Source organism: Hyperolius riggenbachi, chromosome 3, assembly GCF_040937935.1.
Source record: "Hyperolius riggenbachi isolate aHypRig1 chromosome 3, aHypRig1.pri, whole genome shotgun sequence".
NCBI lineage: Eukaryota > Metazoa > Chordata > Amphibia > Anura > Hyperoliidae > Hyperolius > Hyperolius riggenbachi.
In genome coordinates, this window is record NC_090648.1 from 146,515,448 (window position 1) to 146,541,882 (window position 26,435).

Below are 26,435 nucleotides of genomic sequence, written 5' to 3' on the forward strand. Positions count from 1 at the left end.
CTGCACAGCCTTGGCCCTGCAATGTCTCATCGGGTGGCATTTATTGACGGGGTGTGCAGGCTTAATGTGACATAGTGCAGTCGCTGTACAATGAGGTTCCCCATACATGACTTCCCACAAAATCTTTGTCCAAACTTTTCCAACATGGATTTTCTTTTTCGTAAACTTTACATTTTTATCTTTTATGGTACTTTTTTTTGCAGACGATGGTCAAATGATCTTACAAGGTTGGTTGTTTCACATTATGTTGTTACAGGTGTGTATGGGCCTGTTGGACTTAATTACCTTTATTAAATGGTGGATATCCAGCTATGTTCAAACTATTCTCTCTCAGCGAGTGGCAGCAATTGTCTGTACACTGAATCTATATTTCAGGGACTACAGTTTATCAATCCACTGGGAAAAGGCAACACCACAGGCAGGTCACACTGATGTCATAACACACAGCATCAATTCAAAGGCCTGCAAACACAAAAGTATGGTCAAGCTAAGCTTGGACAGTAAAACAATTTGTTTGCCGATCTTCAGCCAGGAGAAAAAAAAAAAATCTTAAAATAAAGAGTCAGTAAAATATAGTGTTGGGTGTTCAAATTGGGGAAACCTGGAGTATGCCGTACACCGGCTTGGAAGGATGAAGCACGATATGGACCGCAACCCTCTCCATTAGCTTTGGTGCTGAACTTCTGAATGAGGAAACCAGGATTCAAAAGTCAATTCTAGCAAAATGCTGTGTTGTTCAAGAGTTCTTCCCATGATGCAGTGCACAGCAGAAATGTATGCCCCAACATGCCTGCTAAATCATAATTTCCATCAATTATCAGCTGATATTATAGATTGGTTGGGAACACAGGGAGAACTTAGCTCCGTTCAGATGGTGTCCTGGCCCAGATTCAAACCTAGGTTGTTAGCACTAGGAATTTTGCTTATGTAAAAGCATATTAAATAACTAAAGAAAAATGGTCAATATCTATTTTACAAGCAATGGGCAGAAGTAAAACTAGGGAAAAAAATACAAGCCCAAAGTAAAAAATCCCTTGAAACACAATATTCTCTAGCATATTGTGATCAGTGACCCGGAATCCGTTAAACACACAAGAGTCCATGCTCTATAATGGAGGACCATATGGTTTCTCAGCCTAGAACAAGGATATCTGACCCCCACCATCCCTAAACAATGCTGAACTCCTGCAGCCTGAGGTCAGCATTCTGATAGACTGGTGTCAGAGTCCTTTATGGGTCATTCAATGGGTCACTTGCTAAATACACAGATCCTCTGTTATGTACTATAGCAAATATCCTCACAGTAGTAGCTGCAAAGCCTGTCACAGCCTAAACATATACACAACCCTCAGAGCTCTGTCTGTACAGATGTTCATATACATGACCAGGAGGAGTCGTCAAACAATCATATAAAATAGCTTTATTTAGAATCCCTGTCTGTACAGTGCAGCAAAGTTTCTCATTATTTGTATCTGGCTCCTCTGCAATATACATACCACAATCTCTGAGTACCAAAAATAAAAACGAGCCAAGCCTCCAAATGCCTTTCAGCTGAGTGGGGGGAGGAGTGCACTTTGCGTGGAGTCCCAGACTAAGCACTTTCTATATAGTCCTACGGCTAAATGTATATACACCTATCAATTTTTCCTATCGATATCCAACCAATTCAATCATTCCATTGAATCTGCTAGAAATCGATGCCAACATGTTGGTCCAATTGAATTGGTCAATAGTATCAGATGAAAAATATCAATCGATTGGCGTTGGGAGCGGCGGCACATTGACGGCCCACTGCACCGAAAAGTGCAACACTGCAATTCGATAGATATTTAACTTATTTGGCGGTATGACTCTTTCCAGATTGAATGTGGGCCTGAACTCTAGCACAGGACAGAAGGAAAACAGAGAGAAATGCAACCTGTATGTATTTAGAGAGTTTAGCCTGTCTAATTCCCTTTCATCTGTTACTAAGCACAAGTTGTAAGTTAATCTCTCAACTGTGTCAGCTGACTGCCACGGCAGGGAGCTATTTGGTAAACATAGGTTGTTAACCATATGTCTGCTTCCATGAAAGCAGGAAGTAGACACACTGCAGATTTATTGCAGTATTTGTAGCAGCTGTAACAAAGAAATATTTTTCTTTAAAGAGAGCCCGAGGTGGGCACAAAAAAAAAAAAAAAAAAAAAAAAAAAAAAAGAAGGCTACTTGATCCAGGGGGCTAAGGGGATTAAATAGCCTCAAAAACCACCGCTCCTGTGGGCCGCAATGGTCCTCTTTCACAACCTCTGGGTCACGAGAGATTCATTTTCTCATCAGCATGCAGTGAGACAGGGGAGAGGCAGGAGGCGCAGCTAGGTAGAGAGAGATGCCCAATGACAGCTCTGGAAACCCTGTAGGAATGCCCGTCAGGCGTTTTGAACAGGGAATCCCCTCTCCGTGTTCACCTCCGAGATGGCGACAAATAATGTTGCCAATCTCAGGGAGCTATAGTGCGGAGGTGGGGGACACAGAGACATGTCATGAGGCAGAGAACATGCCTCTGTATCCCATCTGCCCCCCCCCAAGAACCACCTTGAGTTCTCTTTAAAGGTTATTATGCGGTTTCTTATCTTTTAGAGCAGAGAGAAAGTTATGAGTTCAGGTCTGCTTTAAGGGTTTAAAGCCAGTGCAATTTTTATTTTGTGCTTTCAAACCCTAAAATGCAAAAAAAAATAAATAAAAAAAAAATCATACCCCTGCACAGAACTCACCTCCTCGGCATCCAGCGTTGCATTTATTTCCCCTGTCCTCCAGGTGGCGCTCTATCTCTATGGTGAGATCTCCGTCTGTCTTCATGTGACGATCTCACCCAAGAGTTGGGAAGCCTTGGAGGTCTGGCAGAAGACAGGTTGCGAATGTCCAGATCCCGAAGGAGGCGAGATCTAAACGCTGCTTCGCTCAAAGCAGATTCCTCCCGGTGGCTACCCTGACCCAGGCTTGGGATTACCGCTAGCAGCATCATTCTTTCACCTAGTGCCTGGATCGGGAAAACCCGCCAAGGAGCTTAATAAATTTCATGGTAAAAAGGAAGAGAAGATGGCTGCCAGGAATGAAGAGAGGCAACTATAGATACAGGCAGGCTTTCAATCCATGCACTGTATATGGGGTCCTGCACACCTGACTCGAATATAAGCACACGACAACAAGCTAAAGTAATGTTGGCCACAACCCTTGCCATTTACAGCGGACATCAGGGGATTGTTTTTTCTTAATCTTAACAAAAATGGAATTTCACTTGGATTGTCTGGATATTTACAGTTGCAGGGAACTCTAGCTGCTCAAGTGTATAAGACTGACCCAATGTGTTTATATCTCCCTGGGATCTGCTGAAAGGCATTTAGTGCACTTGTTATAAACGATCTATGAAGGCTGCCATGACTGACCTCATGGAAAAATTCTATTTTCTCGGCTCTGATGCCCTCTCTCCAGTTATGATGCTTCCTGAGTTATTCACCTGAAACATGTACATACATAAATCAGATATTCTAGCCTTCCTCTGCCTTCCCTGGTCTGCATACTTGTTCCAGCTCAGTGACTTAGAATAATGTTAATATGCCAGCATAGCAGGCAGGTAACCAGCTTTTTCAAGAGGAACTCAGCAATGGCGGCCTGCATGGTTCTCTAATGACAGGTTTATCTCAGCCCTTTTAAGGTATAGTAGTCCTACAATAAAATCCACAGTAGTCTATCGTATGACATCTGGTCCTCCGATCTGTGAAGAATGTGCCATCCCAGAGACTGCCTCAGGTGCCCAGCAAGTGCTGCAGGCCAGGACCGATGAGGAAACTGAACGTCCGTTCTGGGAGAAGTGACGGGCCATATGCCTCTCCCGCCAGATGTTCATCTACTTCAGTGCAGCCTTTCCACCAGTCTAGTCTGGTTCTGTCACACACTGCTCCACAATCTCTCGCAAATTCGGGTTCTCCATTGCAGCAGATACGCGTTCCTTGTCATTGATCTGCTTATTAACTGAGAGAAAAGAATAAAGTTAGTTGGCAAATGAAAGGTGATACAATCTCAACCTCTGGCCTCCTTCCACAAAGTGATCATATCCTAGCTGGTGCCTTGTGGCATTTCACCAGATAAATATCAAATGATGCAACTATCAATAAGCAGTAGAAAAATTAAGTAATGTGAATCTATCTTCACCTCAAACATCCAATAACATGCAGGTAGCGATAAAAAAAATAAAAGGGTTCAACGTTTATATGCATCTGTGACTCCTTACAGTGGACGTATACAGAGCGATCATGAGAGCAGGCAATGCTGACATCATTCTTAACCGCTTCCGGACCATGCTATATGAAATCTACGCCCATGTCTGTTTATCCCAGGGTGTAGATTTCAACTTCTGCATTCGCCCCGTACACGCCGCTCCTGATGCTGCAACGCTGTAACCTGCTTGCTCTGCTGTCACACTGACAGCAGAGCTCTGTATTTCAGTCAGATCCCGTGATCAATGATTGTATTTGGGGGGGGGGGGGGGGGGGGTGGAGACTCTAGTTTAAGAGGCCAGAGACCTATGGTACGGAATGCATTAAACTGCTGCTCCTCAGTTTCTGTATTGAATAAAGCCTTGTACAAATGCTCGAGGGTTCCTGGCTGAGGAGACCTGTCAGTTGGTGAGTTTTTGTGTAGAATCCAACGTGGATACAGAAGCCCCAACGCATCACCAAGTGATCCGGAATGACGGATTATCTAGCAGTACAGGCTGAGCTCATTGTTCTCCTCCCTGTATTATGTATTACACAGCGCTGGAAAATAAATAGCAATGTTAAAGGGGTGTTGGACAGAGGTAGCAAAATGTTATACAACATAGCACGGGGCAGCACAGTGGCATAGGGGTTAGCGCTTTCGCCTTGCAGTGCTGGGTTCCCGATTTGAATCCCAGCCTGGTCAATATCTGCAAGGAGTTTGTATGTTCTCCCAGTGACTGTGTGGGTTTACTCCGGGCACTCCAGTTTCCTCCCACATCCCAAAAACATACAGAGAAGTTAATTGACTTCCCACTAAATTGGTCCTAGGCTATGATACATGCACTACACGATACATACATAGATATAGGACTATGGTAGGGACTAGATTGTGAGCCCCTTTGAGGAACAGTTGGTGACAAGACAATATATACTCTGTACAGCGCTGCATAATATATCAGCGCTATAGAAATAAATAAGGCGATGTGGTTCAAGAGGAGGACTAACAGAAGAGTGTAGCAATAGTCTAGGCAGAGATGATGAGGGCACAGATGAGAATCTTGGTAGTGTCCGGGGACAGAAAGCTCCATCATGCCTCCACCTCTTCCATAGCAACAGTTCCTCCACCTCTTCCACGGCAACTGTTTACTGGGCAATAGCAATTGTGCGCGTATCTCAAATATACAAATCTGGGTTCACATTCCTGACCTGTGCCTACATTAGCTGCACAATTGTTGCAGATATGAGACTGTGACTGCTGAGGCCAGGAGATCAGCATGATAGCAAGGTAATAAATATTCTTTAGAACCCGGTAAGTGATGGCATCTTTCAGAACCTCCCTGTACAAGTTCACTTTAAGCAGAGCAGATTTAAAGCCGGGCAACGGGCCAAGTATAAAGGTTATTTCAGCTCAGGCTCAGCTACAGGTCTTTGTCCTCCACTACTCTGCACTTGTTTAACATTGCTGAGCGATTTATAATACAGAACAAGCTGATATCTCAAGTGCTGCGTGCTGTTCCTGGCTCCCATTGCCCAGTTAGGAAGGAAAGGCTTTACTTACTGTCCTCCTCCGTCGAGTGCGTCCCTTCGGAAATATAGATCTCCAGCTGGAAAAAAGAAGGACATGAACTCACCCACTGCAGGAGATTGTGGGATGAAAAAAGATGGCATGTACAGGGCTGGCTCATACTGTTACATGGTTTGTGGAAGGATCAAATGACACTAGTTTTCCACACAAAACTCTGCTAAAATACAGGTTAGGACTTCACCACTGTCTGGTAAAGCATGTAATGCTCAGAACCTGCCAGATCTCCCTGCGGTCCAAACATCAGTGCCAGAACTGTGGGTGTGTGAGACCAGGATTTGCAATTCCCGACTTGCAATGTGCTTTATCCATCAGCAGCTAACAGGTTAAATGACTGAGCAGAGATGGCAAACTTTAGACTGTGATTTCCTTTACAAAGTGCTAGAACACACTGCCATCTGGTGGCAAGTCATTGACATCACCACTGCAATACCAGAATGAGTTACAAAGCAAATACAGTACTGTATACCAAATAATGTCCTGGTTATTTATGTCAGCTTTCTGGCCCTTTTCCACTAGGGCCGAATCCACAGCATTTCCCTCCAGGCGAGTCGCACACGGAAATGCTACCGCCCAGATCGCATGCCGGTGTGATTCTGGATGTCATGCTGCAGTTTCTGTACCCCGCACCCGAATCCTTATAGCCGTGCATAGCGAATAAGATACGTGCTAGCATCACTGCAAGTACAAGCGGGTGTCCTGCAAGACACACGCTGGTTCAGTGGAAAATGGCCCTTCACAAGTGTCTGATGATATTTAATAGGAGTTATCTGCAGTTAGTTGTAGAGTAAATTAAGAGGTCTGCTCTTTTATACAAAGAAGATCCCCGCAATAAAATTCCTTAAAAGCAATAATGGATTGTAATACTCATTGGTTACATTATGATATCATTCCAAACTTCAGTTTAAATTGCAATGTAGTGGATTCCTGGCCGCACTTCCCTTCGTATGTGAGATGCAAAGAGGTCCGTCCACCATAGCATTAGGCAGGACTGTGATCAGAAATATGGAAGAAACCAGCACACGCCGATTAATCTTGCAAAGTATGCTTTTGCTTTTATTGCAAGAGCTTTCAATGTACAAAAAAAGCTTTCTGTGACACACCAGTGCAAGCCAAAGGCAGTAGATAGGCAACCATAGGTCCCCAAAGTCCATCAAATAAGCTGCTTGTCAGTGATATTACAGGCTAAAAGAGAGCTAGAGTCCCAATTACATAGCTTGTGTCTTCCTTACATCACAGCAACAGACATGGGCCTAGAGCTGTTTCAGGCTGCATGCCTGTCTTCATGTCAAATTAAATGCACTCCGCATTGGCTAGGCTAGATTTCTCAGCCTGCAGAACACAATGTTGTGTTAATTGTTAAATAACGTTTTTACGGAAAACAAAATGGAACCACTTTTTTTTTTTTTTTTTTTTTTTAAAGGAACACCCCAGCGAAAAAAGTCCAAAACCTGTAGGTTCTGTCAGATTTTAACGGCTTACTTTTCTGCTGGAGTGGTCCTTTAAGCAGCTAACAACGTTGTATGACATATAATTGGCAAAGCATTCTGGTATCTTTTCAGGGAAAAATAAAAAAAGGATGCTTTAAGTTACAAACATAAGTTGCTTGACGTAATAGACAAATAATTGTCATTAGCTACTGATACATTGAGAAGAAATACAATAATGTATCTTGTCAACTGAACAAATGGTTACAAATTTATCCCTGAACTCCCCAATAAAGCCAATTGTCTGGCTTGTTTCTCCATCCCTGATGAGACTCCCACACCTAAATCTTCATCATACATTCAATAAGATGCTCCATTTCAGATGCAATATCACCGACCAAGTGAATCTATGCCCCTTCCTCCCCCCATCTTCCTCGGGTCAAAGAAAAAAAAACAACAACATTGATCAGATGAAGAAATTGATGAGGTTTGTTTGTGTATAAATCAGACTCAGTACGCCTGATGCTGTAAAGACAGATTATAATTTTCCTGTTTTATCTTCAAAACATCGAAAACAGATTTATGTCAATTTCTATTTTTTTTGCCATTTTACCCTACTGGAAATTGGGGCCAAATATCCTATCTAGAGCATCGATTTCAAACTTTAGCCCCTGGAGCTATCAACTTTGGACTGAAAGTGATTACACCAATTGCATTAGGTCTGGCCCACTGTAGAACACTAGCAAAGCTACATTGGGGATGCAGCTTTAGATCACCAGGGAAGCCATATGGGGTATACGGGGAATGCACTAGACACTACGGCACTGTACAGGAGGGAGGGGGTTCAATAGACACCAGGCAACTGTTTGGGGGGGGGGGGGTCACTAGACACCAGGGAACTGTTCATAGGTGCAAGGGGGGACCACTAGACACCAGGGAACTGCATAGGGGTGGGTGGAGGGCCACTAGACACCAGGGAACTGTATATTGTGGGGGGTATGGTGGGGATGGAGGACCACTAGAAACCAGGAAACTATATAGGGGAGGGAAGGGGGCAATCGGACACCAGGGGACTTTTATAATGGAGGGAGGTGGCCACTAAACACTGGGTGTGGCCCACGACTTGGTCCCAGTGTTCAATTTCAGCCCACTTTGTTTTTACAGTACAACACCCTTGATTTAGAGCAGGCTTTCTCAACCAGGGTTCCTTGAGGACTCTGCAGGGGTTCCTTGGCATTTTCCCCTATCGTGGGGGAAGTATATAGAGCACACTATAATAGGTGGTACTGTAACAAGAAGCACTAAATTGGGGGCTCAGGAGACAGTATAGTGAGTGGCAGTGTAATAGGGGTAGTGAAATAAACAGCCACACATACTTTTAAAGACCATGCCTCCTGCAAAATAAATGCAGGGGTTCCTCGAGATCAAAACGTGGGTTTGCAGGGGTTCCTTGAGATCCAAAAGGTATTTGCAGGGTTCCTCCAGTGTAGAAAGGTTGAGAAAGGCATCTGCATTACAGCCAGGCAACTACATACATTTCAGTCAATGAAGGTGCACTGTGGTAAGAGTTACCATTTGATAAGTAGGATCTAAGCTCTGAAAACAGACATTAACCACTTCCCAACTGAGGGGCTTTACCCCCTGACCACCAGAGCAATTTTCACCTTTCAGCGCTCCTTCCATTCATTCGTCTATAATTTTATCATTACTTATCGCAATGAAATGAACTATATCTTGTTTTTTTCGCCACCAATTAGGCTTTCTTTAGGTGGGACATTATGCCAAGAATAATTTTATTCTAAATGTGTTTTAATGGGAACATAGGAAAAAATGTGGGAAAAAATTATTATTTTTCAGTTTTCGGCCTTTATAGTTTTTAAATAATGCATGCTACTGTAATTAAAACCCATTAAATGTATATGCCTATTTATCCCGGTTATAAAACCGTTTAAATTATGTCCCTATCACAATGTTTGCCGCCAATATTTTAATTGGAAATAAAGGTGCATTTTTTTCAGTTTTGCGTCCATCCCTAATTACAAGCCCATAGTTTATAAAGTAACAGTGTTATACCCTCTTGACATAGATATTTAAAAAGTTCAGTCCCTAAGGTAAATATTTATGTATTTTTTTTAAATTGTACATTTTTTTATTTTTTTTTAATTACAAAAAAAAATAAAAATTGGGGAGTGTGGGAGGTAAGGAGTTAATTTTTTGTGTAAAACTAGTTTATTTGTGTGTAAAAAATGGTTAGGGTGTAGTTTTACTATTTGGCCACAAGATGGCAACAGTAACTTTTTGTTTCATGCGACCTGCAAGCGTCCTTCCGGACGCTTGCAGGAAGTAGAAAGAGGCTGGGACTTTGTTATTGCTCACAATGATCGCGCTGCTCAGCCGAACGGCAGCGGATCATTGCGGGGCTTAGATCAACGAACGGGAATGGATTTTCCTGTTCGTAGATCTCTGGGCGAGCGGGCGGCGGCGTGTTTACTAGCGGCGGGCGGCGTGTTTACGAGCGGGAGCGCGGGCAGCGGCGGGAGTGCGCAAAGTACGGATTTCTCCGTCCCTGGGAGTTAAAGGATGAAAAAAGGGACGGAGAAATCCGTACGGGCGGGGGTAAAGTGGTTAAAGAGAACATGATTCCTTACCTTGTGCTTAAAAGATAAACATCTTTGCAGCTTGACCCTCAAGCACAGACCTATGTTGAAAGGCAAAGATTACTATTAGGCACCATGAGAGTAGACACGCTGTACTACACATTAAAGTGGACCTGAACTCTTGCAGAGGACAGAAAGAAAAAAAAGAGAAATGCACCCAGTATGTATTTAGAGAATTTAGCCTGTCTAATTCCCCCTCATTGTGTCTAATCACAAGTGTAATTGGATCTCTCAGCTGTGTCAGCTGGCTGCCTCAGCAGATCAACTAATGTATAAATACAAGCTGTTAACTCTATTGAGACTTCCATGAAAGCAGTAAGTAGACACACTGAAGATTTATTGCAGGATTTGTATCAGCTGTAACAAAGATATATTTTTCTTTAAAGGGCAACTGAAGTGAGAGGTAAATGGAGGCTGCCATACTTATTCCCTTTCAAATACCAGTTGCATGGCAGTGCTCCTGATCTATTTGGCTGTAGTAGTGTCTGAATCACACCAGAAACAAGCATGCAGATAATCTGGTCAGATCTGCCAATGCCAGAAACACCTGATCTGCTGCATGCTTGTTCAGGGTCTATGGCTAAAAGTATTAGAGGATGATGGATCAGCAGGAAAGCCAGGCACCTGGTATTGCTTAAAATAAAATAAATATGGCAGCCTTCATATTCTTCTCACTTCAGTTGCCCTTTAAAGATTATTATGCTGTTGCTTATGTTTTAGAGCCGAGATGAAGTTCTGAGTTCAGGTCCGCTTTAAAGGCTTCTTCCCATTATTTAGAGCAGGTAACCATGTATTGTACTACAATGCACAGCCAGCTGCAGTACTGTGTGCTTTAAAGGACCCCTGAGGTGAAACAGTAAAGCAATCTTTTCTTACCTGGGGCTTCTACCAGCCCCTAGAAGTCTTCTGGGTCACTAGCCACAGCTCCGGTGTCCCCCTGGCCGCCCGCAAAGCTCGCTAATCCATCAGCGGTTCAGCACCTCTGTGGGCCCCCGCGCACCTGCATCACTGGCCGCGTACTGTGCCAGCGCAGCAGCCTGATGACGCAGGCGCATTCTAGCGCGGCCACCTGTGCATGCGTAGAAGCGCTGACGGGTTGGCGAGCTTTGTGGGCGACCAGCGGGACACCGGAGCAGTGAGGGACCCAGAAGCTCCTCCCCCCCGAGAGTATCTACCTTGATGATGCACCCCTTCCATCGGGTACCCTTATTGCGGACTGATTTAATCTATGTGGTCTTTAAGATTTAAAGGACAACTGAAGTGATATGGTGGCTGCCATGTTTACTTCCTTTTAAGCAATACCAGTTTCCTGGCTATCCTGCTGATCCTCTGCCTCTAATACTTTTAGCCATAGACAATGAACAAAAATGCAGCCGATCAGTTGTTTCTGACATTGTCAGATCTGACAAGATTAGCTGCATGCTGGTTTCTGGTGTGATTCAGACACTACTGAAACCAAATAGATCAGAAGGGCTGCCAGGCAACTGGTATGGTTTAAAAGGAAATAAATATGGCAGCCTCCATATTCTTCTCACTTCAGTTGTCCTTTAATTTAAAATCCATTGCATTATCTTGTACCTTGTTGTCTGTTTCCCCATTTATCTATTTTTCAGCGCTGTGTAAAATGTTGGCACTTTATAATTACAATAAATAATAATAATAATAATAATAATGGACAATGCCTTAAAAAGCATGCAGCCTGCAAAATATAACATCGCTCTGCAACACGCTGTACCAGTGACAGCAGTGAGTGAAATGATTCTTATGCAGTGTATGATGATGTTCATCTTCATCACCATCATGCAATACTGTGCAGTGCAGGGACTACAGTATTACATCAGTGGCGTTTACATGCTCCAATACAGATGTTTGCCTTCTTAAAACAGAGTGTATTTGTGATTATTCAGAAAATTCTGTTCTGCTCAGCATTTTAGGAAGGAGGCTTTTTGTTCTCTTTCAGCTGCTGATGCAAGGTACACACCATACAATTTTGTGTTAGATAGATGGACATGTCTGATCTTATTTTCGATCGTTTTTTTCAACAATTTCTCAAAGAAGTGAATAGAAATAGTTAAGAAAAGATAACAGAATCGAATCGGAAATCGATCGGAAAATTGAATCGGTAAACAATCAGATAGGCAATTGAACGAGAAACCGCATTGTGTGTACCCAGCATTACACATTCCTACAAGTTTGAATAAGTTGTTAATGGTGATCCTGCTTTTCCATGACCCACTAAATTTAACCAGATCCTTAGATTGCAGAAGATAAGTTCAGGGACCTTATTGGAAGTATGCGATTGGTACAGGGTTATTTTTGCACCATGACTGGAAATCCAGTTCAAGCATACTTCATGGTGTCTCCATGTTCCTAACTATGCAGTGACATTAATAGGAAGACCATGTCAGCCAACAATGACAAATCCCACATTTCTGTCACTCACATTTCCATATGGATATTTAATACCATCTTGTGAGACCTGAGGGTTTACCCATAGCTCCCAACTGTCCCTCTTTTGGAGGGACAGTCCCTCTTTGAGGACCCAGTCCCTCTGTCTTCCTCATTTCACCCTCTTTCGGGGCTCATGTACACGTCTATGTAAATATATTTATTTTTCTACTGAGAATGTGTTTAATTGACTCTAAACTTTATTCCCATCCTTTAAGTTGATATATAATTCTTGCTAATATGAAGAAAATGAACCAGGACAGAAAATACCAGTGTGGTTTGAATTCTAAAACAACATATTTCTCCTATGTAATCTTCAAGGTATGTGCGAATAGGGGTGTGGTTAGGATGTGGCAGTGTCCCTCTTTCTTATCTCAAACAGTTGAGAGGAATGGTTTACCCTTGTACCATTTCTATTAACCTCCTATGCTTTTTGCTCCAATGGTCAGCGCTGTTCATTTCTTTGCTATGTTTGATTGATTTATTTCTGGTCAGCTGCTCCCACTTAATAGTTTTCCTTTGGTGTATATGCAGAGCCTCTGTTTGGGTTCAAGGTGCGTTTGCAGTTTCTGGGGGGGCTCAACGCATCTCTGAGCTGAGGCCATTCAGAGGCGGCCTGGTGATGCGCTGATCCCACTTTTTTTTGCGCAATTCTCAATTTTACTGGTAGCGCGCCCAGGCTATGCATATGCATAGGTAGAATTTAGTTAGTGTTAGGTCCCCTCCCATGGAGGAAAGACTTCTTCGACAGTGGGAGGGACAAGTACCTAACAAATTGCATGCAAGCTGTTAGTGGAAACTAACATCCTCCAAGTGGTAGACAGGTTGTATGTGTGCTCATTGTGTATTTGTATCCCATGAGTGGGGTCTGCACTTTTTTGCAGGTAAGCATTCATCTGTTTTTAAGTAGCGCTGTTCATTTCTTTGCTATGTTTGATTTAATTCTGGTCAGCTGCTCCCACTTGATAGTTTTCTTTGGTGTATATGCAGAGCCTCTGTTTGGGTTCAAGGTGCGTTTGTAGTCTCTGGGGGGGGCTCAGCGCATCTCTGAGCTGAGGCCATTCAGAGGCGGCCTGGTGATGCGCTGATCCCACTTTTTTTTGCGCAATTCTCAATTTTACTGGTAGCGCGCCCAGGCTATGCATATGCATAGGTAGAATTTAGTTAGTGTTAGGTCCCCTCCCATGGAGGAAAGACTTCTTCGACAGTGGGAGGGACAAGTACCTAACAAATTGCAAATTGTTAGTGAAACTAACATCCTCCAAGTGGTAGACAGGTCATGTGTATGCTCATTGTGTATTTGAATCCCATGAGTGGGGTGTGCACTTTTTTGCAGGTAAGCACTCATCTGTTTTTAAGTAGCGCTGTTCATTTCTTTGCAATGGTCATGCATTGTATGTAATACTGCAGACAGATACTCACCAATAAGTGTGGCCAGAGAGCAGTGTGGAACGGTAGGTGTGAACTTTATGATCACCAGGAAACAATCTTCATCCAGCTCCTCCACGGTTACACAGCTCTCTGACACAACTTCAAGATCTTCCAACGTATTGGGCTTCTCTGGATCCCGTATATTCCGGATTATATCTGTGCAATATAGATAAATAGTCACACACACAGTCTCATGTACTAAACTAAAACTTCTTCCTCTATAGCATTCAGTTCAGATGTATTTCGGATAACTCCAAACCAAGCCACAGTGTGCTCGCTACAGCCAACAGGTGCTGAAACTCACTTAGATTCTTGCTACAACCTCACTAGCTTTTTAAAGCAGACCTGAACTCAGGACTTCCACTCTGCTCGCAAAAGATAAGCAACAGCAATAAAAACATTTCTTTGTTACAGCTGATAGCAAGAAGTGTTGAATCAGGATGATACAATTTACAGCAGATAGAAATGCTGCAATAAATCTGTAGTGTGTCCAACTTCTTGCTTTCCTGAAAGCAGACACAGGGTTAACCTCCTGCGTTTACTAAATTAGCTGCCCTGAGCTGACAACAGAGATCAAATTACACTTGTGATTAATCACAAATGAGGGGGAATTAGACAGGCTAAACTCTACATACATACAGGGTGCATTTCTCTATATTTTCCTTCTGTCCTGTGCAAGATTCCAGGTCCAATTTAAATGAGACCTCAGTTCCACATAGTGAAACACATTAGCCGGGACGGCACATGCTAGGAGGGGGTTCCAATAAAAACATCCGAGTTTTTAAAGAACTTCTCTACCCTCCATCATTCTGCAAAATATGTAAAGGTTGTAATATGTTAGGTTTTATTAAGGCTCACACATAAAATGTGTACAGTCCCGTTCAAGTCCTGTCAGTCTGCATCAGTTTTCTATCAGTTGGTATGGTTGGTACGGTTCTGATCCAGTTCTGTATCATGCCTGAAGAATAAACGTATAGGCCAACTGAAGCGAGAGGGATATGGAGGCTGCCATAGTTATTTCCTTTTAAACTGTACCTATGGGGTACTCTCACCCCAGAAGGGGGAAGCCTCTGGATCCTAAAGAGGCTTCCCATGTCCTCACCCGTCCATCATCCATTTCAGTCCTGAGACCCCTGCAGTAGCTCCATCTCGCTTGGCTTTCCTTAAAAAAAGCCAGGCTCGGATCAGGTCTATGGCAGGCATGAGCTGTCTGCGCCTGTGCAGTAGCACAGACACAATCGGGCTCAGCTATTTCCGCCGGAGCCTGAGCGGGGCGGTGCTACCGTGCATGCGCAGGGAGGCCACACTTCGGGGGTCCCAAAGCAGGATCTAGGGAATGGAGGAGGACAGGGAAGCCTCTTTAGGACCCAGAGGCTTTCCCCTCCTGAGGTGAGTACCCCCAGGGGAGATTTTTGCTATTACAGGTTAGCTTTAAGCAATTACCAGTTGCCTGGTCCTCTGCCTCTGATACTTTTAGTCATAGACCCTGAACAAATATATGCAGATCAGGCATTTGACATTATTGGCAAATCTGACAAGATTAGCTGCATGCTTATTTCTGGTGTTAATCAGATACTGCTGAGCCAAATAGATCAGTAAGACTGACAGGCATCTGGAATTCATTAACCACTTAAGGACTGCAGTCATAAACGGAGCAGTGCTTTTCAGCGCTGCTAGATTTGGGCGCAGCCGGCGCCTCCATAGACTACAATAGGAATCACTCCTATTGCAGCGCTCAGTGAGTAACGTCGGCTCCGTCAAAAGACGGAGCCGAGATTCCTTAAAAAACACAATAATTCGGCCTCCAGCAATCGCTGGAAGCCGAATTATTTCATTCCCCCACTATCCATGGCGGCCTGGAGGGGGAATAGTAATTAAAACAGCCCGGACTTGTGCAGAAGCAGGACCAGCCATATAACAGCTGGATCCTGTGCCCAAGTCTCCCGGCGCCGTTTTCAAATGTACGCGTCAAAAAACCCCTTAAGGACCAGAGCCTTTTTTTCCCATTCAGACCACTGCAGCATTCACGGTTTATTGCTCGGTCATACAACCTACCACCTAAATTAGAAAGTCAAAAACGCTCAAACCCCCTACTAATTCAACCAATGGGTGCAGGATCTGGGAAGCCAGGCCAATCCATAAATGTGTACAGAAGGATCCGCAAACCAGGCAGTGGTAGAAAAAATGCTGGTATTCTTTATTCAAAAATTCCACATAGCAAAATGCAGTAAAATCACAGGGTTCAACTGACGCGTGTCGGGCTTACAATCTGCCCTTAATCATAGTTAAAAGTGAACCTGCAAGGAGAGGGCTTTATGTAGGTGGGAGGAGAAAAAACTCCACCCTATACCTCAACCAGCCCTCGTGTTAAAGGGAACATTACAAATGTGTACATAGTAAAAATGTGTCATTTTAAAAACAGTGACATTGCCAATACAAAATGTGATATATGAATGTAATCAACTGTAGTTAATAGCAAACATGGGAGAAGACTAAAAACTAAAAAGTAATGTAAAAAGTTACCACTAGAAAGAACACTGGAACTTTGAGATCATATATAATGGTCAATTCTGCATAGGAGAGAAAGGAAAGGAGAGGGGGGGGGGGGGGGTCAGGAGGCAGCCTGTATAATACACTTTGTATACATTACAAAGTGTATTATACACTTTGTATGCGGTGATCGTGGGGTTAACAACTCGCCGGCGCTTCCGAACGGCCGGCGGGTTGTCGACGTGGGTGGGCGGAGCCTATTGCCGGCGGATGCGCGCGCATCACTGTGAGCGATCCCCGGCCCGGAAGAGACCCAGGACCTGACGCCAATGTGCGTTACATGGTCCTGCGCATGCCACTTTGCCGCCGCCAATATACAGTGGGCGGTCGGCAAGTGGTTAAAAGGAAACAAAATATGGCAGCCTCCATATTCTTCTTGGCTAGGTTGTCTCAGTTTTGAAAGCTTGCAAAGAAACCTTGTACGGTTATGAAATTAAACTCTTAATTAAATCTAGTCATTAAATCTATTACCTAAACAACTTTTGTTATGTCTTCTGATTCTCTCCATGACTAACACTGGACCACATACTACAAATGACAAGAAGGGAACCAAGGACAAAAGTACCTGAGGTATCCCAACAGTCAGAGGGTGTGGTGAGGAGGTGGAGTTTGAGTAAGTGACAGTGTTGGACCTGTCAGAGAAATAGCAGAAATGTTATTCCTACTTATCATCTAATGACGCTTGGTGGAATTTTTCCTTAATCAGCATGCCCTTATGCATAGCAACAAGAGAAAAACCTGTTAACTCCCCTTTACATGGAACCAATGCATTAGAGCTTCTGGCTACCATCTATGAGACAAACACTGTATTACTGACCTCTCCCTGCCATTACTGTAGATTATTGAAGAAGAAAAAACAGGATTGTTACGATAGATTTTGAAGATTTACTGTTCCAATCCCGTGGCACACATCTACAATAGGTGAAACTCCACTCAGTTACCATCCAGTTACTGTGGGAGCAGAAGTTACCTGTTGAAAAATGCAGCAGGACTAAATAAACTTATTTTATTTCTAGGAGTGTTTGGAGGCATTTACTTTCATTACAGCACTACCTACTTAGCTTCTGAACTGGAGATGAACCAAGAAAGCTCATTCCTTTGCAGCTATCTTTGGTCCTTTGAACTTTTAGCTATGCAAAATAAGGAAAAGAAGGCTAAACAAACGCCAGAAAAAGAGAGATATTGCCTTTCGCTGGGCAGGGACTAAAAATGTGCCATACGTTTAGAAGCCAATTTCACTTGCATAAAAACAGATTAGGAATTGCTATTCTGGAAAAAGAAAAAAAAAAGAGGAATAGAAACAAAATACCATATAGTGTAGGCTCCATTTAAGATGTTCATGTTAGACCAAACCTGCCCTACATACAGTTCACACTCTGCTGGTCACTCACTATACACACAGGTGGAGTCACTGATATCTCAGCAATGTGGTTTCACAGGCTGCGCTAAACTCACAAAACTGGTGGGACTTGGTTGGACTGGCTAAAGACACAAATTAACCTGGGGCAATGCAAATAAAAAGTCAATGTTCCCCATTACTTTTGCATCAAGGGTCTTCCCACATTTTGAATCTTACTTGTGAAAAACACACTGCTGATACTCCAAGACACAGAGAAAGCCCTAGAAATGGAGTGTTTTGTTTCTTTCCTGAACAAAAGACATTCAGTTGAAGAGTTCCCTATGGTAGCCAGATCATAAGCGGTTTCATACAACTGCCAGTAGCTACAGGCATGGGATGAGGGTAGACCCACAAGCACCAGGAACAGTAAGTACTCTGGGTTCTTTTACAGGCAGCCATGGGAATAGGATTAGGGCAAGTGAACTGACAGCATTATTGTACATGAAAATGTATGCATACTTTTAATTATGACATTTTGTATGCATATTGAAGTATTTCCAAGATAAAGATTCATTTAAAAAGTATCACATCCTCTCATCTCTGCCATGTTCTTGATACCAAAATACATATTTTTTTTATGAGCGCACAGTATCATCTTATCTTGCTGGTCAGAACTGCAGCATGTGCCGTGTGCATCATGGGTGTTGCAATCTATCTTGATTTCTGAAAACTGTGCAGATGACATTTCCTGCAGAGCTCATGATTGGCTCTTGTTTACTTGAGGGGACCCAGCAGGAAGCCTCATGGGGGGAATTCTGCTAATGTGATAGGCTGGACAGCACCCTCTCTAACTGCTAGGTTTCAGATAGGTTGCAGTAAACTACGCCCAAACTATTCTGCTAATCACAACACTTCGAGCTGCAGCGAGTGCTGTGATTGGAGAACTGTTCCCTATGAGGATTCCTACTGGGTCCCCTAAACTAGACTAGTGCCCATGATTTTGTGCAATGCTTGCTACAGACAAAATATCATTAAATATAAAGAAACGGCTATTCCAAAGGTAATCTAAATAGTCCAAAGCTGCACACTTGGATAACCAAAATACAGCAATAAGTACGGTAAATAAAGGCATGATAAACTCAAACAATAACGATGAACAGGAGTTGCGCATATCACACACGGGTACTTCTCCATACACAAACCTAAAGGGACCCATACACTGGTCGATTTCAGCCTTCAATCGATTGATCGCTTCAATCAAATCGATTGGAAAACGGCTGCCGATCGATTTGCGGCCGATTTCATCTGACAGGATGGAAGATCTAGGTCGATCTGCTGCTGGCAGCAGATCAATGGCCCATAGAGTTGCATTGGATTTAATGGTGCAGTAATGCCTTTAGATCGATTCTCAATAGATTTCCAATAGAGCTTATTCTGAAGTCTATTGGAAATCTGTTCCTAGTGTGTGTCACACATCAGATAGATTCCTGTCAGATTCGACCTGGCAGGCATCTGACAGAAATCTATCTGATGCTCGAATCAGCTGCAAATCTATTAGTGTATGTTTCTCCTGTGAACAACAGCTGAGTTAACATTGTTTTCTAAACTTAAAGGGGACCCAAACCAAACATTTTTTTAATTCAAAATATTTAGTTGGACCACTCTGACACATACAAAGATAAATAAACACTCCTTGAAGCCTATGAGCATTTCAGTGCATGCTGCTTTTCACCCTTCTCTTTTCATTACTAGGGTTATACAGGTGGCAGCCATTAGCAATTCCTCCATTGCCGGACACCGCTTTGAGTCCGCCAGGAGAAAAGCGCAATATAAATGTTCTGTGTTTGTTTGTTCAACTTCACCAGTCTGCCGGATTCAGTCCTGGCAATATGAAAGGAAGGGAGGAGTTCCTCCAATAAATGTAAAATATTTTATATTTGTCATCATGCAGCTGAAAAAAGGCTGCTATTTATTATTATAATTTAGAAAATAGATTTTATTTCTGAAATCTTGTATTTTTTATTTGGGTCCACTTTAACTGGAATAATCAAGTAAGGCCCCGTTCACACTGCACGCATTTCCAGCCGCGTTTTGGAAACGTGTGCGGGAGGCCGACACGCACGACATCAGACAGTACATAGACTGCACTGTCTGATGTTCACACTGCATGTGTTCTGGACCAGTGCGGTCCGGGAACGCATGCTGCACGCGGTTTTGCAAAAACGCGCGGCTGTCCCATTCACTTTTCAGCGATGGGATCAGCCACGCAACGCATACAAACGCGGATGGCATGCGTTGCGTTCCGCGCGCGTGGCCGTCCGCATTTGTAATGTTAACGGCCCCTAAACCAAATCACTATTCCCTCCCTCAGGTTTTATGGGTGGAACAAACAAAAAAAGAGTTCTCTGGTTGAAAGCTCCCCCGAGACTAGTGAAAGTGTTTATACCGCACAGGCACAACAACCTCAAGCCTTGGGTCAGCACAGCCAACATTTACAGTTCTTAGTTACAGAATTCCACAGTAAAGACCAGGGCTGTGGAGTCGGTACAAAAATCATCCGACCCCTCAGTTCATGAAACCACCGACTCCGACTCCAGGTACCCAAAATTGTTCCGACTCCTCGACTTCGACTCCACAGGCCTGGTAAAAAAACAGTCATGATTTTATTAAAACAGCCTGAAAAGTGCAAACAAAAGTTATGGGAAGGAACTGTCTTTATAACTGTACTTAGGGCTACCAAGGCGTTCTGTTGCTATAGAAGAGGTGGGAAGAACGATGGCACAAGGCATGATGAAGGCAAGGAGGAGAACAATCCCACTCACACAAGATGATCCAGCACTCCAGATCTATTGGCCACGTATCAGGGCAGCTGTACACTTGATGTTCTCAGCAGAGTATTAAAAAAAAAATGCAACTCAAGATAGATACTTACCTTGGTGGTTGGAAGCCTCTGGATGGTCCGAGTGACACTGATCCTCATATATATACATATACGCTGTCTTATTGCCACTAGAAATAAGATTTGTTCAGTGAGGTGCTAATAATTCTGGTCCGCAGGATGAGTTCATAAAAACGATGTTCAGCTTGGAAGTTGATTAATCAAACCCAATAGGAAGTGCATTTGATTCGCCTAGTTCCAAGCTGGATACAATATGAATTTTATCTGCATGCAAGATAGAATAATAGCATCTCGCCATCCTATTGCTACTGGAGGTGAGTGATTGTCAATGAGATGCTAATGATTTTGAGGTAATGCAAATGTTATGCACCTAACAACTGGACCTGGGAAAAAAAATAAACTGTATTTTATTGGTCTGTTACGAAGCTAAATACATTTGCATAAAATTAATACTGACATCAACTCAAAATAATTAGCATCTCAACCATTATTGAGACTCTTCATCCTGGCTGGTCATGCTTCAGTTCATCTTTGAAACACTGAAATCAGGTTTTGAGCACATATTCAAACTCCCTCCCAAAGGGCCACAGCTTCAGTACTTGTCATAGGCGCCATCTTCACTGGATATGCCACTGTGCATAGCTGTGGAAAGCTGTAAGTGAGTGTGTATTTGAGCTATTTAAGCGGTGCATATGAGGTAATGAGTCATTCAGTTGCAGCCCATATTGGTGAGCGCTTGCTTTGTTTTCTACTGTGCATAGCTGATTTATGGAAATAAAGACCCTCAAGCCAAAAGATAGTTATTCACTACTCAGTTATTCAGAAATAATAGTTTTTAAACTTGAGAAGTACTGAAAGAGACAACTAAATAATGACTAGATGTATATTTTGAGAGAGAGAGAGAGAGAGAGAGAGAGAGAGAGAGAGAGAGAGAGAGGACAATATCCATGTTGCTTAATGTAGTTGAAATACATGTGACAAGCAAGTACTGAAATATTCAGACAGCAGATCAGGTTTCATCTTGCCAAGTTCAAGTTACAGAGTATGAGAGCAGAGCTAGGTACACACAACATCCGGGAAGGACTGAAGAACAGACAGGGCAATGCATGTTCGGAACTCGCACATGCCCAGTTCAAAAGCACTAATGCCTGGGCATAGGCATTTCCTGGAAAATATTTGACAAAAGCTCAAGGTTGTGAATGGGAAGTGAAGACAACAAGCAGCAGAAGCAGTGTCAGGAAAAAGCAATCCCTGGCCTTAATTCAAAATGTAATTTCTGGCTTCAGGTGTTCTTTAAGATAATTAAGAACAACTCATTATGAGTTTTGGTTTGCACGGGGTGGGTGAGAAAAGTTTATTGAATCGGGGCCTCTGTTTCTAGTCAGCATTCTGACACTTGCATGGGAATTTGTCACAGAGAGAATACAAAAAAATGGACAGCAGGATAATCATCTTGAAGAACAAGAAGTATTTAAATGACTTGGCCTGCTTCAAGATACACCAACTTTACAAGTGCATGAATAGCATATCTAAGAAATGGCATTCATAAAAATGTATCCAGTTGCGGTAGCAGTGCGGAGATTCCCCGAACTAGGCTGGCAGTAGGCAGGCGGTAGGCTTGCGGAGACACGGAAGCTGCCGAGTTGATACATTTCTCCGTGTTCCGCTCTGCTGCAGCTGCCTGGGAGGTCTGTGTGTCTCCATTCACTTACATTGTTATCGCCACATCAGAGGGAGCGATACTTCCCGACCTCACACCGCTTGCGGTGATCTTCATGAATTAACATTTTGCTACATTTGTTCCGATAATCACCGCACAAGGCGGTGATTTATCACTCTGCTCGGTAGTGTCATTTTTTCATGCGGAAAGAGCCTTTATGAATGCTGACTTTGCCGAGTGGTCGGTAAAGTCAGCTGTTTTAAGCATTTCCGCATGCGGAAATGCTTTATGAATGATATCCTTTGTGTCAAGCGCTGAGACACCCAGTGCTACAAACGCTCCCATTCGGCTATATTTTAAAAGGAGTCATCAACCAGATACTGCTACCTCCCCCCTTTCCCACTACTTACCTGGGGCTTCCGTCAGCACCTGGCATCCGTTATGTCCCTCACTGCAGCGCCGCTATCCGCCAGTCCCCAACGGTGCGTGGGACGACCTCTGGGTAGCATGCATGAGCGGCGCTGTTGATCACCTCCACGTGGTCCGGGGTGTACTGCGCAGTAGTTATGCACCTGCACAGTACGCTCTGGACCACGTGGAGATGATTGACAGCGGTGCTCGTGCAGGCGCAGTAGAGGATGCCTGCTGAGGCACCGTCAAGCACCGGGAACCAGCGGCGAAGAGCAGAGATGCATCGAGGGACATAGCGGCTGCCAGGGGCTGGAGGAATCCCCGGGTAAAGTAGTTGGGGGAGGGGTTTAGCAGTATCTGATTGATGACTCCGCTAATTGCATCCAAATGGCATTTGTGGATGGCAGATGGGACAATGAACTACTCGTCAAATGCACAGTTCAGCATCCCTTCTGAAAGAGTCCTTAAAGAGAACCTGAGGTGGGTTCTAAGAATCCTAATAGCAGACAGAGGCTGGCTGTGCATATAATCACCAGCCTCTGTTGCTATATATTGTCCCTCCAGGGCCCCCCTGCTCTCTGCCCCCCATAAATCACAGCCACGCTGTCCACACGCAGCATGTCACCAGCCGACTGTTTACAATTGCCTATCAATCTCCGCCACTTCCCCGCCTCCTCCATAGCTCCGGTCCCCGCCCGCGTCCCTTCCCTCCCCGCTGATTGGAAGGAAGGGACGTGGGCAGGGACCGGAGCTATGGAGGAGGCGGGGGAGCCGCAGAGATTTAAAGGCAATTGTAAACAGTCGGCTGGTGACATGCTGCGTGTGGACAGCGTGGCTGTGATTTATGGGGGGGCAGAGCACAGGGGGGCCCAGGAGGGACGATATATAGCAACAGAGGCTGGCGATTATATGCACAGCCAGCCTCTGTCTGCTATTAGGATTCTCTTTAAAAAGGAACTTTAATCAAGGATTGAACTTCATTCTAATCAGTAACTGATGCCCCCTTTCCCACAAGAAATCTTTACCTTCTCGAATAGCCCATCAGGGAAATCTGTATTGCTGATATTAAGTTCAAACCTCTCCCACAGTGTGATGTCATGACCTTGGTCCTGACAGTTTGCTGTCTGTAAACCTCATTGCATTGTGGGAAATAACAGCTTTTTACAACTACCAAGCAAGCATTATTTCCCTCTATGCATAGAACTCTCAGTAACGAACATTCCATACAGATCAACTGGCAGCAGTGGCAGAACTAAAGATGTCACCACCTGAGAAATTTCAGAATGTAAATCTGGGAGAAGAAAGAGTTTTCAATGGGCAAACAATGACAATCTATACATGAATATTGCAACTATTTCAGAGTCAGTGCTGAATATTACCCCCCCCCCCCCCCCCCCCCCCAAGAAAAAAAAAATAGCTGTAAGAAATACCCCAATCAAATGTATCATGCTCTTTTCATGAGAAGATTAAAACACACAAGGTTCATACCACACCCAACCTGGTGAAGACTCTCGAGTTACGTAAATTTTAAGACGTTTGAAAATTACTTTTATGAATGAAGCAATAAATATTTGGAACAAGCACTCCTTGTCATAGCCTAATTTGCCTATGAAGTGTGTCCCTGCTGCAGAACACGCTGCCTTATCTGTCACTATTATCAGTGCTGGGTGCAGTTAGCAGTGAGGAAGCCCCTGCCTGTAACGTCACAGTAGTAGTACAAAGCCCCCTCCCCTCCCCCAGGACACACACAGGATGGGAGCACGCAGGGCAGCAGTTACCATACACTTCCAGGGCTCGCTCTTCCATGACCCGGCCTCGTCCTTTAGATCCCCCGCGGAGAGCAGCCAACAACCCGGACAGCAACTCCATGCCCTGACGCCCACTGCCTGACGTCACTCGCCTCAAACCCAACCACCAGCCGCTCTCTTGCCTGACGTAGCAATTCTCGCTTCTCCGCGTGACCAAGAGAGAGGTGTCATGTGACGCTCACCGGAAGTGGAGGTGCACACAAGGAGTCGTGTAAATAAAGTGGACAGCGCGAGCCCTATGAAGATTGGTGCTGTGTGATGGTGAAGCAGCTAATGTAGTGGGAAAGGTAACACAGCCCAGCTTATTATCAGTGCTATGAATACAAATATTTATCTTCTACTGTCTTCTGTAGTATTATCATACAGGTTCAGTGCATAGTGATGGATGTGAGATGCAAATGATACAAGTGGGGGGTAGCTTCAGTCAGAGGGTTGCAGGGGGCTGTAGCTTTGTTTTGGCCTATTAGCATAATTCATGATTCCCTTACTGTTAATAGATAGGATAGGTGGAATTAGCCAGGGTCTTGCCCGGATTATTATTTATTTATGTATATAGTGCCCATATATTTTTGCATGGAATACAATACAGACAGAAGGGAGGCCCTTATGGGTACATGGTGCACATGGGATGGAATCTGACTCCTCAATAACAGGTGTATTCCTTTCTGATAAAGGCTGCACAGATGATGAGTTAAATGCATATGTTTCGACTTAATGCAGATTTTGTTGAAGTTTGTTTCCAAACCTCACTTGTATGCAGCTTAGGGCAAATACTGTAGGTTTGTGTGGCATTTCTTTGGCTAAGTTCCAAGCTGCAAGCAGTATGCATCTTAACTTGGAAAATTTGTAAAAAATTGAGAAAAGAATGCTGTGTGCCTGCAAAGATGTGATCAGGCTGGGTACCATGATCCTACTGTCTAAAATGGTACCATGTTAAGTCTGTGTTATATAACGCTGATCGTATAGGTTAGATGTGCACTGATAGTGGTTAAAAAATAAATGTAAAATGTTCAGTTGTTCTGTGCTTCCTCTTTCAGTTGCTGTGCATTAGGTCTACAGCTTAAAGCGGTATTGTCACCATAAAAACCAAATTTCAACAGCAACTGGTCTGAGTGTATTAAAGAGAACCAGAGACGAAGCACCCTCATGTATTTTATTACATTTATCAGTGGGAACATGACAGTAAACACCTACCCTGCTTTTAGTTTTATTCTTCTCAGTCTAATCTATCTGTTATCAACTGTGATAAGAATCCACCGACTGATTCAGTCTAGGTTTGACCTGGAATCATTATAGCTGTGTCACTCTTCTGTGGAGTCTTTTCAAGCCCAAGCCTGCCACCTCCTAGCTCAGATTTCCTTACTCAGAGCTGTTGACATGGGAGGGGCTGCTGCTGCCGAGAAAGAAGCTCTGAAACAGACAAGTGTATCTGTGTGCAGTGTGCAGCCAGTCATTATCTACTGTATGCAGTTTCATTTCTATGAGAGACACTCCCTACAGGCAGCCACACAGCATACCAGAATAATAGTTGAAAGCAGACAGATGAAAGGCTGCAGCAGCCCTGCTTGTCTATAGTCTCATAGAGGCTAGACAGCACATCCAGAACAACTCATAACCCGGAAGCAGAACAGGTATGAGCCGACGGCTATATTGGAGATTTCCTTGAACAAAAATGGATAAAAATACACTCAAAAAGGCACACCAGAGTGGTGAAATTATCAGGTAGAGCATTTATTCTTTACAAGCTATCAACTGATATGATTATTTTGTGTGAATCGTTCATCTCTGGTTCCCTTTAAGTGATAAAGATGCTAATCCTGCATTCAAAACTTGCAAAACTTTTTCTGCTGTTATGGTTTGGAGTTATCACATACTTTAGGAATACTGGCTCTTTAGTAGTCAGTGCCAAACAGTTGAATGCTGTTTTTTTTATCTATAATCTATTCCTCCTCTTCCATTTATTTCCCTGCCTAGCTTCTTATCTGAAA

The 26,435-nt window shown here is 43.6% G+C and overlaps 2 protein-coding genes across 3 annotated transcripts in view; one reads left to right on the forward strand and one right to left on the reverse strand.

Annotated features, from left to right (window-relative positions):
* Positions 1-1,400: 1,400 nt before the first annotated feature.
* The window catches only part of CIAO2A (cytosolic iron-sulfur assembly component 2A), a 142,498-nt gene continuing 117,463 nt past the window's right edge, over positions 1,401-26,435 (reverse strand). Inside the window, exons 1-5 of one of the 2 annotated variants that reach the window (XM_068275078.1) lie at positions 24,418-24,545; positions 13,772-13,936; positions 9,893-9,942; positions 5,794-5,839; positions 1,401-4,008 (exon numbers count right to left, since the gene is read on the reverse strand). In XM_068275078.1, coding sequence (XP_068131179.1) covers positions 3,911-4,008; positions 5,794-5,839; positions 9,893-9,942; positions 13,772-13,936; positions 24,418-24,508 — 450 coding nt within the window. In that variant the 5' untranslated portion in view covers positions 24,509-24,545 and the 3' untranslated portion in view covers positions 1,401-3,910. Of the gene's footprint in view, positions 4,009-5,793; positions 5,840-9,892; positions 9,943-13,771; positions 13,937-24,417; positions 24,546-26,435 lie in introns of those variants that run through there. The other variant, XM_068275079.1, reaches the window with a different exon arrangement.
* Positions 24,624-26,435, forward strand: part of SPG11 (SPG11 vesicle trafficking associated, spatacsin) — a 90,243-nt gene continuing 88,431 nt past the window's right edge. Inside the window, exon 1 of the mRNA XM_068275076.1 lies at positions 24,624-24,734. The gene's annotated coding sequence lies outside the window, so the exon portion shown is untranslated. The remainder of the gene's footprint in view (positions 24,735-26,435) is intronic.